Here is an 18,106-nt window from a genome sequence, read left to right as displayed (position 1 = left end):
AAAAATCACACTTTATGAACCTATTAAAAAGTTGTTCTAGCAGGCATTTGTTTCAGTATGTGTGTATATAACAGTAATTCTAACTAAATAATTCTAAATTATAACTCTTCCACAGTTTAGATATTTTCCTTAATAAATATTAATGGCAAACTCCACAAACTTGGCGTTTAAATACAGAATAAGTTGAGACTGAAGTAACATGAATGCCTTACTTCTGATTTCTGTTTTTGATGTTAAAGAACAGGAAAGCACTGGCCATTATCATTCCTAGGATTGTGAGGGCTGAAAGGATGCTGTAGAGTGGTAGAGAGATCTTCCGTAGCTCCTCTTGTATAATTGTTTTGTCCTTTGGAGGTTCAAGTCCTAGAATTACAAGAAGGAAAAAAAGGCTAGAGTTCAATCAAACATAGAATTTCTGTTAGAAAATATGCCTCTCCTCAATACGCTATCTAGATATAGCATATTTAGCAAATGTAAACCACATTCCTAACTGATGAAAATACTGACTTTGATAGACGAGTTAGTCAGGTTGATTGACAAGAATGTTGGTATTTCTGGAGCAGATTAACATGATCTTTGGGAAAAAAAAACCACCAAACAAACAACAAAACCCAAATGCGGAACCTTGTAAAATATATGCCTATTTTCATTTTAAAATGTAAATAACACTGAACTAACTGTAAAGATTGCTAGGAGGTTATGCTTTTCTGAAGTAAGTGACAGAAATGTGAGTGGAAAACAAAGTACATTTTTTCTCAGCATACTTTCATTACAAACGGGGCAAATTCAAATGGCCTTTCCAGAAACCCACCATACCTGCAACCAGTGCAGAGAAAGCTAAAACAGACATAGGGCTATGGGAAGCTGAAGCACAGGAGCAGGCAATTCCTAAATGTCAGAAGTCAAGCAGGCAGGGTGAGAAGTTCAACTTGATTAAGCAGGGATCTTCTAGAACTATGTGAAAAAAGAAAGTTTATGGCTACTGGAAGTGAGGTTGGGTGACATGGGAAGACTACAGAGATGCTCTTTGCCACTTCAGGGAGAACGTTCATGTGGCCAGTACTTTGCAAGACAAAAATAAGGGCATTTTTAGATATGTTTAACAGTAAAAGGAGGACCAGAGACAATATTGGTCCATTACTTGATGAGAATGGTCACCTCCAAAATAGGGATAGTCCTAGATATGTATATGGAATGGGTGACAAGAGGCTGGAGAGCAGCCCCATGGATAGGGGGCTTCTGGTTGATGGCAAGTTGATCCTGAGTCAATAGTGTGCTCTGGTAGCCAAGAGTCAACCATATTCTGAAGTGCCAGCACTGCTAGCTATGTGAAAGAAAGGATTCCAACTTTGCTTTGTGCTGTGCAGCCTCACCTTGAGCACCAGGTGCAGATTTGAGTACCACAATACAAGAAGAACATAAAACTATTAGAGAATATCAAAAGGAGGGCAACAAAGATGATGATGGGTTTGGAGGAGAAAACATACGAGAAGCAGCTGACATCCCTGGGTTGGTTTGGCCCAGAGCAGAGGAAGCTGAGAGGAGGACTCATGGCGGCTGCAGCTCCTCACAGGGAGCAGAGGGACAGCACTGACACGTGGTGGCTGGTGAGGAGTGATCTTCCCCAGGAGTCTGCCTCGGGACTGGTGCTCTTTAACATCTTTATCAGTGATGTAGATGTTGATACTGAGTGCACTCTTTGCACATTTGCAGACAACACTAAGCTGAGTGGTGCAGCTGATAGGACAAAAAGAAGGGATGCCATCCATAGAGACCTGGGCCTGCTTTTTAAGCTTGTCCATGTGAACCTAATGAAGTTCAATGATGCAAAGTACAAGGAAGGTGTTGCACTTGGGTTGGGGCAATTCCAGATATGTGGAATAACTCATTGAGAGCAGCCCTTTGAAGAAGGACTTGTAGGTTCTGGTGGATGAAAAGCTGGATGTGAGCCAGCAGTATAAGGCTTGCAGCCTGTAAGGCCAACAGTACTCTGGACCACTTCAAAAGAGTAGTGAACAGCAGGACAAGGGAGGTAATTGTCATCTTCTCTGCCTTCATGCATCTCCACCTGGAGTCAACACAAGAAATATGTGGAGTCTTTGGAGTGGGTCCAGCTGAGGGTCACGAAGATGATCAGAGGGCTGGCACACCTCTCTTACAAAGAAAGGACGAGAAAGCTGGGCTTCTTCAGCCTAGAGAAGAGAAGACCTCATTGTGGCCTTCTAGTACTTAAAGGGAGCTTATAATCAGAAGGGAGGCCTAATAGTGATAGGACATAGTGGAATGATTTCAAACTAATAGAGGGTAAATTTAGATTAGAAGTTCAGAGGCAATTTTTCACTCAAAGGGCAGTGAGGTTCTGGCACAGGATGCTCAGAGAAGCTGTGAGTTCCCCATCCCTAGAAGTGCTGAAGGACAGGTTGAATGGGGCCCCGGACACCCTGATCTGGTGGGTGTCAGCTCTGCCCACAGCAAGGTTTTGGAATTAGGTGACATTTAAGGTCCCTTCAAACCCAAGCCATTCTGTTTAAGGAATCCTTGTGGGTTCAATCCAAATCAGGATATTCTATGATTTTGTGATTCCAAGCCATATGCCTGATTGAGAGTCAGCTACTGCTAATGAAAGTCAACTTCTGCTGAGAGTGTAGAGGAAGTCCACATGTTAATAGAAGCAGATTGGGGACTGGAAAAAAGATGACTAGGAGATATGGCAACACAAGCCACATCCTTTTTAAGGGCCTTGGCAGTACTACTGGGCTGAGCACACTCTTTAGCCCTATTTCTTAAATGCCAACTTAAATAAAGCTAGCATTAGTATTTTGAAACTATATTTTCTAACTGTCTAGCAGACCCCTCCCAAAAAAAACCAGTGACTTCCTTCTCATTTGCAAGTAAAGTACATGAGTAATTTCTGGGGGGAGAGGAACTGGGAGAGTGAGAGATGAAGAAGAAATTAAAACATTATTGGTTGGTAGAGATGAAATGGATGACGTATCTGTAGCTTGTTGAAATAATAAAAGATATACACATATCAGTTTCCCATTATTTGAATGGAAAGTATCAATACAGTAAAACTAGCTTTTTTTTTTTTTTGTTAGATTTCTCCTGCTTTTAAGAACAGCTTATTTCCTTTTCTCTGTATACAGTTTCATAGGGTTTTTAATACCAAACAGTTCCAACAGATCTCTAGACAGCAAGCTATGTCCATGTCACTCTTGTACTTCTTCCGAGTTTCCCATCTTACCTTGGAACCTGATGCTGTTGTTGATTATTTCCAGCGTGTCAGCTACAGCATTGTACTCTCCCACCTTCACTTCCTTTCTTTCTGCAGAGAAACAAACAAGAGCGGTTGTTTATGGCAGCTCACATGTTCTCAATTATTTAACTGATTTTGCCTTCTTTTTGACAATGTGTCAAAACGAAGAGAAATATGCTTGAAGTGCATGAATTATTAAAGCAGAATGCCAGTCAGTTAACATCATTAAAAGAAATATTTCTGATTCATTTTGAAGAAATGCAACGGATTTTTAAGAACTTATTTACATAATCAGGAAATTGTTGTTACTGGGCACAGACATCTTCAGCTATAAGATCACATGCTTACTTACTGGCTCATACTGAGTGGGACACTTAGTTGAGAGATCAGATACAGCGAAATCACATGTTCAACTCTCATTTGAACAGCCACCTTATCTTGCTTTAGTGAGGCATTTCTCAGGGAAGTTACAGGCTCCAGCCTGTATGGAGTAGCCTGGCTAGTTAATAGGTAACTGGGAATCTAATCTCTTACTCTGACTGGGAATTAGCAACTCATTAGTACAATGACTGAAAAACATACTGCATTATTTAATCAAACTCAAATTGCAATTGAGCTAAAATATTTACTGTTACTTTCATGTGCATTTTATGATTAATTATCATATATTTGATTTTCTTGTACCTAATATAGATATAGCAACTTAGTATGTTCAGATACTGCCTTAGCTACTGTTGCAGGTAAACATTAGTCCCAGCCTTTTGATGACATCTGGCACCAATTAATTTCTGCTATTTTTGTCAGTTTTTTTAGTACTATAGAGAAGGACAGAAACTTACTAAATTGTCAATTTTACATAAAAAACATTGAAATTTTGGTGTGAAACAAACAAACAAAAAAAAAAAGCAAACAACAGGCACATTGGTTACAGTGTTCTTTGAGCTGGCTAAGTGCAGCCAAAAATTTTCTTTTGGGCCTCTATCTCTGGGCATGCACAGCCCTATTTGCATGTAAATTCTGAGCTATGACCCTATTTGTGACACTGATTCTGGGAGCTGATGATCACGAACTGGGTGCCCAATTTGAAAAGACTGTATTTTACCCAACAGCTCCATATTAACCTTACCTCCTTTCTCACTCAAAGCAATTCTGCACTCTTCATCTCTGCTGAATGGAGCAGCTAGCTCCATTTCAGCAAAATCTGCTGGTTGATTAATGTTAGTCTGAAAGCTCACAGGAAGCAAAAGTTTTCCTTATATAAACTGTATTACCTATTGTTAAAATTGTTTATGCACAATTGTACACTGGGTTGCAAATTCAGCAGAGAAACACAGGCATTTGCTATACTCCCTTAAGTTAGAGATTGCAGTTCTGGAAACTGATACACCTTTCACATGAGCATTGGACGTTCTTAGAGAGGTCCTAAGACTAGTTTGACATAAAAGCGCAATCTCCTGGTTTTCAGCAGCAGTTTCCAAAGGCCTGCCCATAAAAACAACTTATTTTGCATGTAGAATTATGTAGACAGTTAAGAACAGTTGGTGCTTCCCGAAACAGCCTGAAAATTCTTTGGGAGACACACATATATAAATCTTTGTTAGTCTCAAAGAATGTTACCTGCACAGCTGTCATCTGAATACAAAAATGGTTACAGCTAAAACCTGAACAAATTCACTATTGTCTTTATTAGTAGCCTTTTGTCTTTATTAAAGTTACAATCTATGTGTCTAAAACTTCAAAAACAAACAAACAAACAAAAGTTAGAAATTAGAAAGACAAACCTCAGACTGTGTACCTATATCAATTTGCACATTTGATGCCAGACAGTCCACATCATCTACTTAGACCAGATGAAGAGGACATGCACCTTAGTGCCAATCTAGCCACAACCTTACAGCAACAGACTAAAAATCTGAAAGTTCTAATGAAGATTGAGAAGAGTAATTGTTCCACATCTATTTTTATATGAGGCAGTTACTGGGATTTGTTTATATGAAGGATGCACATAATAAGTAGGGAAAAATACACGAATGACAGCCTAAACATATGCTCACTGATGAAGGTACTGAAAGGGAGAATATTCTGTGATATGACCTACAATGCCACTGCTTTTCAACGTTTATAAATTCTTACACAGCTTCCTTCACAAGTAAAAACAACACATATCCTATCCAACATAGGATATGCCTATCATGGTAAGTGTAATCTAGTATAACAACTTAAAGTAGGCCGAAACTTGTTAGACTAGGTTGCAGGAGCTAGCCCTAATAAGAATGGAGATCAGTGGAGATATCTGGAGAAGTGAATTTCCATAGTGTATAAAGCCGGAGATGAAGAGTCTTTGGGATTTATATAACCAAGAGTGTAAAAAATACAGAGTGCTTAGTACTGAGGAAACACATTAACAGTGAGGGAATAAGGGAAAAGGACCGTTCATATAGTGTACATTGAGGTTTACTGAGGTCAAGAGATGCCATGAAGATTCTTGATATCTTAAGTATTTACATTCAGTGGAAAGTAGTCTATAAGGAAAATAAACTCCTGTTTTCATTGGCAGGAAAGATAAAGTCGTCATATTGTGATATGTTTACAGGAGTGCTGGTGTAGAAAACACATCTACAGCTGCTGAGTTTTCAGTCCCCAAACACCAAAAAAAAGTCCAGTGAGAAAGTCTCTTCGAAATCTTAAAGGAAGCAGAGAGTCAGCAGTATGTCTTGCAGCTCTTTTGTGTAGGCCAATACAGATAAGGATGGAACTGCAGGCTCCACTTCTCTCTATGCCATTCCATCAGGTTTCCTTTAGAAATTCTGAATGATTCAAGTCAGTATGCTGATCTTATGCTTAAGCTCTTCTCTGTCAAAATTTATGTGCTCAACAACAAGACAGGAGAAGTAGAACTCCTTCAAATAAATACACCAAGTGCTTTTATACAATATCCAGAATACAACGTGTACTTATTCTTCAGCGCTTATATTATTTTAAACTTGTTTCTCTTCCATACTCAAAATAAAGAGACCATATTGAATCTCTCCTGCTCAGAATAAAATAGGAAACAAAAAATGAGAGAGAAAATGTTTTCTGAGATGTTTGTCAATGCTGCAATAGCAAATTCATTTTACAATTTGAATCTGCAGCTGTTCTTTCACACAAGAACAGAAGAAAACATTAGCAACTAACCAACTCAAAGAAAACTTGCCCAGAAATATGTCACTGCAAACTACGTCTAGAAGAATTATTAGCAACTAATCTTTGCTGTAAAATAATTGTCACAGAATAGATTACATTTATTACCAACGTGAAAGCCTTTTGCCAACTAAGAATTGAACAACTCTTAAGAGTCAATTAGAATTCTTTCTCTGACATGTGTTATTACGGAATTTTATAGCCCACTTTAGGCAACTGTGGAAAAATTGACACACTACCACTTAATCAACTGGGCCACATTTTATAAAGGTAATACAACTGATATTTAATTACATAACAGATCATTAAATGTTCTTGTCAAATGAAAGCAAAAATATTCCTGCAATGGACATCAAGTGAACAAACTTATCAAAATGCACAAGAGTACTGTGATTGCCAATATGACTGATAACCACTTACATGGAGAATTTCTAGATGAGTCTATGTTTAATTACAGTTCTTTCTTCTATATGTCATAATTTCCATTTCTGTTACACTTTCTTATGCGTTTATTCACATGTGATGAAAATAGCTTTTAGAGAGAGGTATTTAAGGAGACAGAAAACATGAGGAATCTTTCTTAATTTCTTGTAATGCAAAAGAGGTGGGACAGATGTACTTTCTTTGCTTTCTTCCATGGAGACAACAGTGGCTAACTCTTAACAATGTAGCGATTGTATGTATCTATGCACCTTTCAGTATGGTGCTTATACTGAAATGGTACATATAACTCTTGTTGTGATGTAGTTAAATCAATATAAAAATGTTCACATCTATATAATCACCAGTATAATTTATGCCTACAATAATCACAGAATCACAGAATGGCCTGGGTTGGAAGGAACCTCAAAGATCATGAATCTCCAAACCCCCTGCCACAGGCAGGGCCACCAACCTCTCCATTTCCCCATTTAATACTAGACCGGGCTGCCCAGGGCCCCATCCAACCTCGCCTTGAACATCTCCAGGGATGGGGTATCCACAAAATCCACAAAGCCTGTTCCAGCACTTCTCAACTCTCATAAGAACTTCCCCCTGACATCTAACCTAAATCTTCTCTCTATCAACTTAAAACCATTTCTCCTTGTCCTGCTGTTATTTGCCCTTTCAAAGAGTTGATTCTCCTCCTGTTTATCAGCTCCCTTTAAGTACTGAAAGGTGCAATTGGGTCACCCCACATCCTTCTCCAGGCTGAACAAGCCCAGCTCCCTCAGCCTGTACCCAGCTCCCTCAGCCTGGACACTCTGAAATAAAGCAGCTTCCTAGGGGGTTACAGAAGGATGTACATTGCTACTTGCATGATTTAATGAATTTTTGTCCAGTTGATCATGTAAAAAATGTGTATAGTCCAGCAGAATAAAGATGGACTTACAGGTCTGCCCTAGCATTACTGTTGGCTCCCAAACCTCGTTACTCTAAAAGATAATTAAGCTCAAAGTCTAATTGACATTATTTGTACTTTCTTCCATTACTGCTGCATTTTATAAAGTGCATTTGCAAATTGCAAATGCAAGCGTGTAAGTGATTAGCATTCATTTACCAACAACTATAAGTTTTTAAAGTAAACTTAATAAATCAAATATGAAAACCTCTCCAGGTGGGGGTCACTGAGGTTTCTCCTTTAGAAGTCACTTAGGTTGTTGTCAACTTCAACAAAGCAATAAAGAAGTATTACCCGAAAGAATGCCTCTGTATCTCTACTTTAAAAAGCTGTTTCCAAATTTCCCTCATTTGACCTTCTTGTCTAGTTTGTTTGTTTGTTTGTTTGTTTTTCTGAATTCTTGGATTCCAGTTTATACATCATACAGAATGCTGTTAGAAAAACAGTATATATACTATATGATAATTACTCTTCATTGCCATTTCTCAAGTCCTATCTTGCATTCATCTATAAAGCAAAACAGACAGAAAGGTTAAGCTAGCCAAAGGCCAAATTGTGTATGTCAGCCATAAAGCCAGGATAAAAGCTAAGAAGTCTTATCTGTGGGCTTATTTCACTACATTAGCATGGTATTTAGCCAACAGGAAACAAAAAGTATGCAAGCAAGCAAGTTCATAAAATGACATTAAGTGCTCTGAACTCATCAAAAATCTCATCCAGTTTTATAGCTGAAAAAGATTTTTCCATAAAAAGTTCAACCATCTGCATCCTAAATAGCTTATCAAAATTAAATTTGCTCATTATTTCTAACTTTTGTTTTCATCTTCCGTATTGTATATTTGCTGCCTGTTTTACTTGTTAAACTGACTTCTAGCTTTGCTTAGCAATTTAGTAATGTAGTTCATGTGGATTTAAATTTATCTTAGGTATTTGTATATTACATATCAAAGTGCTATATAACAAAATAAAAAAAGTAATGACTTCGAGTTTAAAATAATTACTCATTTAAATCTGAATCGGTAAAACCATCACAGTACCTTTCATTCAGGACATTGGGAAAGATATGAACAAATAAGGAAGGCAGACAATTGATGAAGTATAATGATTGGTGTAGTGAACAAGGTATACAAAATCTACACTGACTCTTCGCTGCTCCCTAGAGTATTATTTGCTGATAATTTGAAACGAGGCTGTACGTGACATCACAATTTTGGTTTTAGTACTTGTAAATGCCACAACCTCTCAATCGAGGCACTGATTTTTTTCCTCTCTCATATATTCTCTTTAATGATTTGGTTAACTTCTCATAGACTTCATAATGTATCATTCTGTTTGCCAAAATTAATGATCTGTGAAGTAATACAGGAAACATAGCTGTGTTTTTTAATGTGGCCATTTATCTGAGAGTACTGTGGTCTACAAACAAAAGTTGATCTCTCTCAACATGTTTATTTCAAGTATCAGCTGGAATCAGCTTCCTCACAGCACAGTCCCAAATCACTGTGCTTTTCAGTGCTTAAGAATTCACACTGGGAAAAGTGCAAAACTACAGGCTTGTATTTAAACTAACTTTAGAGTTACTCAAGTATTAAATTATAACACCATTTTATTAATTGTGGTGTACTTAAGCATCTTTGCTCGCACACAGCAGCCCATTTAAAGGAGGGGATGTGCTATGAAACTAAACTGCTCACATGTACAGGCTGCGGCTGGTGTCCCATAAGACATCCCAGGAGGTTGCATAGTTTGAAGGCCCCTCCAGGCAGTGACAGGTTTGGTTGTAGACACCACTGATGTGAAGAGAAGTCCCCTCTGGCATCAGCCCAGGCCACATCAGCAGCCCTGTCTGTCAGTTTCACCAGGAGAGAGACAAACTGGAGCTGTGTGGGAGGCTGCAGGTGCCAGTGAGGGAAGCATTTTGTTGTCTCTTCAGTTTGATTTCAGAGCACTAAAGCACTGGACACTGTGAGGCACAATTCCACATATACTGATTTCAAGATAACAGTCAGTAAACCATAGGAGGGCATTGTATCAATTTTGACAGTCTTTGAGAGTTCCAAAGAAGCTCAAGACGACAGACCAGTAGTATTTCCAATTATCTTATCCAAAAGGAATAATTGCAATTATTCTCTCTTTGGTGCCCTGGAAAGCAAGTCTCAGTATGTATGGCATGCACTATAAGGACAGTTTGGCAAATGAAAGAATCACTGAATCACAGAATGGCTTGGACTGGAAGGGACCTCAAAGCCTACCCAGTCCCAGCAAAATACTCTGGTTAACTTGGACAGAAGATCAGTGTGAACTTTTTGTCCTCCTGAGCATTTGATAGTCTAGCATTTCATATAATTTTTCTCCCGGAAGTCCAGAAGAAAGGTTTAATCACACTTATCTAAATATGCTACTCATCAAGCTATAATTTTAATTTCATTTCATTATGAAGTAATGATTATTATTTACAGCTGAGAAGATGAATTAATAATAATGATAATAACAACAATAACAACAGTTTCTTAGAAAGCCCTGGATGGTGGCTTCTTTTCTCAAAGCTGCTTTTCTTGTCATTCCAGTGAGGCATAGCATAACCACTGACAGTGGCCCAGCCTGGGGACAGATTAAGCTGTCCTAAATAATGCAGCCAAATCTCTGCCACTATGTTTTTGGAGGCTGCTCAGGTCTACCGAACAGTCTTCCTTTCAAGGGTTAGATGTCTTATTTAGATGATAACCATACACATATGCGTAACATCACCATTATATTGCATACACGTGACAAGTGACAGAGTGTTCTGGAACAAGGTCATTTTCCTTCCATGCAGAAAAAACACTCCCACTTTCTGATAACCAAGCAGGGAGGAAATAAAGGCTTCATTATCCCAAGTTATGCATTTGGATGCACACCTCTAATTATATGATCAGGGCATTCCCTCACCATCTGTCACTGCAATACTTCCTCCACTGTGCTCAGCACATGCTGAGCAACCTCACAGTGGGCCATGTGTGGAGCTGGAGCATGTCTGCTCCAGCTGAGAGGTCAAAAAATGAGTTGCTGTGGCTTCTTTCCTTCATATTGCATCCTTAAAAGTTTTTCATTACATAGAGGTTTGAGTTGCGCAGTTAGCATGCCTCAGATGGGAGGAGAGCAGCAGCTGGTGTGTGTCTTACTGTTGCAGGATCTGAACGACTCAGTATGTCCTTGCTTATCCACTTGCCCTTAGACCAGGTGGCCTGTGAAAACACTGCAGCACATAAAGAGCTTTGAATGTCTTCTGTGCCATTTGGGGTCAAACCCAAAGGCAGCATTCCTGCTACCCATCTCCTAAGATTAAAATAAGATTATCAAGGCAGAATTGAATACATATCTACAAAGCTGTGAAATCTATGCTATTTTCTGTCTTGTAATTTGTAGGGCAGCTGCAGTGTTTTTTTCCCCTATAGGGCATTTTTGACTCAGTCATGCTGGTTTATTCCAGTAACTCAATTCAGAAAGAGCAGGGGAAGCTTTTCAGGAAAAAATGTAGAGCAGCGAAGAGTCCATGTGCATAATATCCTGCATATACAAGTGACCTCTTGCTGGGATATAGGGAAAACTAAAGAGTTACACAAGTAGCCATATTCCTGGAGAACACTCCTTAAGGTTCAAGTGCAAATGAACAAGAGAGACACCAAAAAAAGACCCATCAAATGCCATGAACATCGAGTCTTTCAACCTCCAGACCTCCCATGAGAAGAAGTCTGTCTCTGGGCTTGAAGACAAATGGGATCACAGGTTGAATTTCCCCACCCCTAGGAAGCAATGCTTTCCATGAGAAATTGGCTTATCACTACTACATTTAGGGTCGATCAGGTCACTATTAAGTAAGTGAGGATAATGTTACACAGCCCCAAAAAACCCAAGAATTCATATGGTGGGGAAAGTGTGTTCAGGGGCACTGCTTCAAGTATTTTTACAAGCAGAAGTGGCTGCTACATATTTCCCCTTCAAATTCTGTATTTCGTATCTGTCCTTATGATTCCTGAGATGCTAATAGAAGTTTGACAAGTTTGGGCATCCTCCAGGTGGAGGAGTGTTGCAAGGACACAAGCACACGTGTAGAGGAACATCATGCCTCATGCACCAACGCACTGGCAGACATGAAATCTTGCAAAATATTGCCAGCTGGAAAAAATGACCATGCTCAATTCTTGCATGCTTTAAGAGGTGGAACCAGAAGCTGGATCCAGTCATAGGAGTCTGCTAATCCAGAAAATAAATAGAGAGTTTGAAAAAAAAAAATCAGTGCTTGAAATCTTCTGTGTATAGCCCAGTGCCACAGCCCCCTGCACTGATATTTCTCAGCTCCTGAATTTCCATTTGACATCCTTCTGTTTTGGACCTAAGCATGTGTGAGCTTTATGTTAAGACAAATCCCAAACTATTTTGAAATGTAAGATGTTAGTAACAGCTAAATTGGAATGAATTCACTCTGATACACATTCCTCGTGTTGTTAGAACTCTTTGCCTTCCTTCAGTTATTAGAAGTACATTTTAGTAGGATGCATTCTAGTCTTGAACATCAAAATTTATCACTGTTACTATTTCTTCAACTTTCTTTTTAAACTTTAATGGTGCTAAAATCCACAGGAGGAAACAAACTCACTATTTGCAAAAATATGCTCATTCAGGAAATGATATTGTTTAAATAACATGTATTTTAAAGGTGAGTTGAATTTATATTCCAGGAGAGTGAAACAACTCCAGCTGAATCTTGTTAAATGTCAGAGTTACAAAAGTAATTTTCCTTGTATTTCAGTGAACCTCCACTTGCTTTAACTTATTTCTCTAGCAACTCCTTTGTAATACTGAATAAAACAGAAAGGGGAATAAGGAGACTACAGTAATCGCTTCTTAGCACTAATTCGGTACAATATATATTTTAGTAAGAACAGAAGGAAGTGGTTTAGAAGACTGATTAGGTTATAAAGAACTAAGTGTGTTGAAGTGATAGCCCCTGATTTTATCTTTAATGATCATTTCAGTGTTTTCCTAGAATAATAAGCTTCATTGTCAGGCTTCTTAATTTCAAATCCTGACTTATTTTCTACTTTTTCTTCTGGAGCTGCAGAGAACAGTGTTGCATTAAGAGAAATTTCTCCTATGGAAGGCTTTTAAATTATAATTGCTCTAAATAATAAAAACATTTGTAATTAATATAAAGTAATTATGTAATACACCTGACAGACAGCTCTGGAATGAAATTGCCTGGCAAAGCACAGCAAGATCACATGGGCACTTCTACGTAAGCATAACTTCATTTTGTGCATAATATTAAGTATGCACATGGAAGAGTTTCCAGACTCAGAGTTGATGTTGTAGGTACAGATAGTTTGAAAGACTGTTCTTCCCAAAAAATGGATAGCATAAAGCAATGATGATTTTTTTCTGAACATTTGCTTGTTTCAAGAGTATAGGATATATGCCTGTAGCAATGAAAAGTAACATAAGGAAAAAATCCTTGAAAAGCTGATTAAAACTAGAAAAGCAGAAGTATGCATTGTTCTTACTTATCACTGTATTTGCAGTATGACAGTGAAGAACAGCAGAGTCTTTACAATTGGCTGGGCATAAAAGACTGTATTAAACAACCCCTGCAGATGCACAAAATTGAGTAATATAACAAAAGTTATGTCATCAATTTTTCATTACAACTAGAATAGAAGCTTGAACATTTCTTATATTTCTGAAGTGAGGTATATGTGTGTCCATCTTTTGCCTTTTTTCCTGAGATATTATCAAAGATGTAGGTGTGTGATGGGTAAGAAAGCTGAGATTTGTTTGGAGTATGAGAACAAGAGGAAATGTGGAAAATGAAAATTTTAAAAACAGTTCCAGGAAGAAAATATTTCAAAAACAGCTGGCAAGGTAGCACGGTAGTCAGTTGTCCTACAAATAGTAGTGACAACCTTGAAAATCAAAACCAAATTAAAACTTTGAGAAGGGGATTTAAATCTTTCTTTAACCAAGAGAATATATATCTCAGTGCATACATATCTAAGACATTGCAGCCAACCCCATGCTAGTCACAGCATTCAATAGAAAATTAAATTATAGAATGTTTCAGGAAAAAAAAATGAATTGAAGGAAACTGTAATCCATGCCTCTCATTCTATATGTTTATCAGAATTTATCTATTTGACCAGGAAACATTAACCCCAAATTTTAAGATGCTCAGTGCAAAACTTTATTAGATGGCAGCTAACTAAACTCATATACAGATTTTGTCTATTTGCCTTTTTGTGAACAATTGCTTCTTATGTAAGAGCTTTTTTTTTAAAAAAGGAGCTTCCAGTGGAAGTCATATATATTCTTGCTATCCAGAAACAGGAAATGCAGACTAGAGAATCAAAGACCTTCTATGACATTTGTGTTTGGACTCCTACTTGCATGTTTGAAAATCAGGGGCCCTCAGATTCCAGTTAAAGTCTTTTTTCACTCCACACATTCCTCATCACCACAGTGCTATCTGTTCTGCATCTAGCACCTTCTAATTTTCCTGGAGGAGTGGAAACTGGAACCAGAACAAGGAGAGAGGGGATAATAAAGATAATAATAACAAAGAATAAAGACTTAAGGCAACTTTAGAATGGTAAGATACAGTTTGTCTATTCCCAAAGCCCATAGAATAATCATAGAGTACCTTCAGTTGAAAGGGATATCAAGGGTCGTGAAGTTCCAACCCTCCTGCCATAAGCAAGGTCATCAACCTCCAGATCTGGTACTAGACCAGGTTGCCCAGGGCCCCATCCAACCTGGCCCTGGACACCTCCAGGGACGGGGCATCCACAACATTTCTGGGCCACCTGTTCTAGCAACTTGTCACTCTCTAAACTTCCCCCTGACATCCAATTTAAACCTTCCCTCCTTGAGCATAAAATCATTCCCCCTTGTCCCATTTACCCAAGTAAAAAGTTGACTCCTTCCCTGAGCAAACAGTCAAAAAACATAAAGTGGTACTGTAATTTTTTTTTACACATAAAAAAAACTTTTTTGTTTTTGTTTTTGTTTTGTTTTGTTTAACTCAATGCATGATGTTCCTAGATTTCTGTTTCCTTCATGGGGTTTTCCAGACCTTAGAAAGATTTTATAGAAAATGCTGTAAAGTCTATACTACTGAAAGATATCTACATCCAACTGAAAAGAAACCAAAACCAACAAAATTTCTAAATTCATTGTATAACCTACCCTGTACGCTCTTTGCTACTTTCAGTAGTTAGTACTTTTGAAGTAGTTCAATTTCCTGCTTCTCTTTTCTTAATAGAAGTTTTCCTCTTTACACTCCATGCAAACCATTCATTGAATTTAAACACCAAATTACCTGTTCTGAAACCCAATAATATGCTTCTTAATGATCTAACTTCCATTCACTTCAAACAAATGATAATCATTTATTCTATACCTTGACCTAGCACACAGTATAATTTAATTATCAGGAGAGCACTGTACACATATTTTGGTGAAAAATCCATTTGAAGAATCTTGAATTTCTTTGCTTCTTTCATGAGACTTTCTTAGAGGTATCTGTGTATAACTAATTTATATCTTTGTTGGAAAGAAAACAAGCCTCTTGAAGACCAACTTGCACAGAGTTGTCATAACTAATTTTTGCTACAAGCATCTCAGTCTAGATGTATAATATCATCATAAAATGATATGACTATAGCAATCTGAAATGATATAGCAATCACTAATAAAACAAAGAGGTCTATATCCAGTTTCAAAAGAACCATTTCCAAATCAAGTTATGATTTTCTCATAATATTTGGTTTTGGATGGAAATAAATCACGAATTAATCAAAGCAAGTTAAAGTTTTAATTATTATATGATTTTTTCTTTCACTGATAAAAATATTCTTGCAACTTTATTTGATTTCCAAGCAAACGAAAAAGCGTAAAACAACTTCTTACATAGTCAGAGCTCTTTCTCAAGTATTAGACAGGATTCTCACATTTAGTAAAATTTAGTAAATATTCAAATATGTATTAGAAAGAAATGATTCTACAGATGAGAAGGACTTAAGTTACACTGTTATAGATAAACAGTGTAATACAGTTCACTGCAGAGCTGTTGAAATATTTTGTGTTGATAACGAATCTGATGAGAGAGATGCACAAATGTTTAGATGTCTGTACTTAGACCACCAGGCTGTAAATAGCAAAGTATTTGGCTTAGCACACTGAATAGCAAGCATCACAAGTGGGTCAAGTCACAGCTGTCTGTCTAAGGCATTGATCAATCACAGAAGTGCTTCAGGAAGCCTGTAAAGGTTCCAAAACCCAGGTATCACACTAATGATTTCTGTATAAAGTTCATTACAGTGTTAAATGTATCCTGTATGAGATGATACATCCTACAAAACTGCTCAGATACAACAGTCTTCTGCTGAAGCCACTGCACACAAGAAGGCCTTGCTTTTCCATGGCTTGGGAAGTCCTTAGCCCAGCAATTGCGTTTCAGCGTAACTGAGGTTTGAAGTCATAAATGCACATTCAAAATACTTTCTCACATCATTATCTGTTACATAACTTTTTTTTTTTTTTTCATAAGTTCTTCACCACCATCCATAATGTCAGTCCAAGAATCAAAGATCAACCTTCATAGAAGTTATTTTCACCAGTGGATGGACCTTCCAATTCAGAGATCAGCCACTGAAAAGTGAAGAAATGCAACAGAGGCTGGCACAGTGATTAACAGGCTAAGCTGAAAAATTCATGATTCACGGATGATATAATTGTTTGGAGTCCTGTGCTGAGGGGAATTCTAAAATGAACTTAATCTTAGATGTCTGCACTAAATAATGTGAGTCTTTCTTAGCAAGGATGCCTGGTTCTCAGATTTCCACATTCCATTATATTTAATTTATTCTTTATCCACAGCAAAGCATTTTTTGTGAGATCTAAAGGCAATAAAAAATAAGTAGCTGAAATTAGCGACTTAAATTACTATATGAGAAATCACTGTGAAATTTAAATATACACAAATATACAAACTGACCCATACTTTGTCTAGCTCATTGTCATTATTGTGATTAATCCCTCTCTTTCACAGCTATTACACTATTTCTTGGAAAAAGGTTTGAAGGGATTCAGCTTTCCAAACTTGTTTGAGCTCAGTGCATACTTCTACCTCTCAATTAAATTGTCCCAGCTCATTTTCAAGGTATTTAGGAAAATGGGCATATTTAGAGCATAATTTTCTTGCTCAACTGTGGGTACATACTCAGCAATAAGTCTAAGTTTTATTATGGAAGAATCTGTATCCCTCTTCACAGTGGACACAACAACTTGGTCAGATGTAAATATCTGAACTTGGACAAGTGGATCCCACATATTGTCACAAAATTTCAAAAAGTTCTTAAATGCTTTTTTTTTAAAAAAATTGAGTATTTTTAACTTTTTTATTATTATTATTTACTTTTTTTTCACTAAAAGACTTAACTTTTGTTCTTAAAAATTGATCTTTTTTTTTTCTCTGTTGGGTAAGCTGTTTGACTTTATAGGTATCAGAAATGAGATAGTCTTCTGAGATGACTATCTTTCAAAAGAAGAGTGAGTAAAAGCAAACATATACTTAGAAAATTACTTCCTTCTTACACACTAGTTTACCATCAATAGAAGTATAACTTGAAAAGAGTTAAAGAATAAATATTTGGAAGAAATGTTTGTAAAAAGAAAAAAATCAGAAAATGAAATAACAATTGATTGCAAAAAAAACCAAACATATATGCTGTCTGTTAAATCTATATCAACTGATCTCAGCATACAAACAAGAGAAACTGAGTGAAGCCAATATTGACTTCAGTTACACAGAGAAGTTTGGTTTTAGGCTATTTCTTGAAATTTCCTACTACTTTAACTAGTTTAGTTGCTTATCTTCTCCTGGTAGTGAACAATCCAAAAGCCAGAGACTGCTGAAATTCAAGTTAAGGAATTTCCACTTCTTTTTCTAGTTTTGTTGACCAAAAAATGTGATGTGGCTTATCAAAAAACCTGTGTACCAAAGTCAGACACAAACACTGGCATAATTGACAGTGCAAATACAGCTTAGAACCTACCCAGTACTTTTTGGTGACAACTAAGAGGAATTGTTGCCATCTCCATTCAGCCCTGAGCTGAATGTCAGTGTATCACTCCTCCAAGACACAGCAAAAAGCATTTCAATCCTCCAGAACAATGTGTGTGAGAGATCTGAAAACACCTTTCACCCGTAGATGAATACTTCAGCTTCTGGACTGTCATATTGTGCTTTCTTT

The 18,106-nt window shown here is 37.3% G+C and overlaps 1 protein-coding gene across 1 annotated transcript in view; it reads right to left on the bottom strand.

The window, feature by feature from the left end:
- GABBR2 (gamma-aminobutyric acid type B receptor subunit 2) overlaps window positions 1–18,106 on the bottom strand; it is a 441,895-nt gene that overhangs the window by 154,577 nt on the left and 269,212 nt on the right. The window contains exons 9-10 of the mRNA XM_052704312.1: window positions 3,245–3,325; window positions 213–363 (exon numbers count right to left, since the gene is read on the bottom strand). Of these exons, the coding sequence (XP_052560272.1) occupies window positions 213–363; window positions 3,245–3,325 (232 nt within the window). The remainder of the gene's footprint in view (window positions 1–212; window positions 364–3,244; window positions 3,326–18,106) is intronic.

The sequence above is a fragment of the Tympanuchus pallidicinctus genome, unplaced genomic scaffold (genome assembly GCF_026119805.1).
Source record: "Tympanuchus pallidicinctus isolate F22 unplaced genomic scaffold, pur_lepc_1.0 scaffold5, whole genome shotgun sequence".
Taxonomy (NCBI): Eukaryota; Metazoa; Chordata; class Aves; order Galliformes; family Phasianidae; genus Tympanuchus; species Tympanuchus pallidicinctus.
This window is presented reverse-complemented; position numbering and strand designations above follow the sequence as displayed.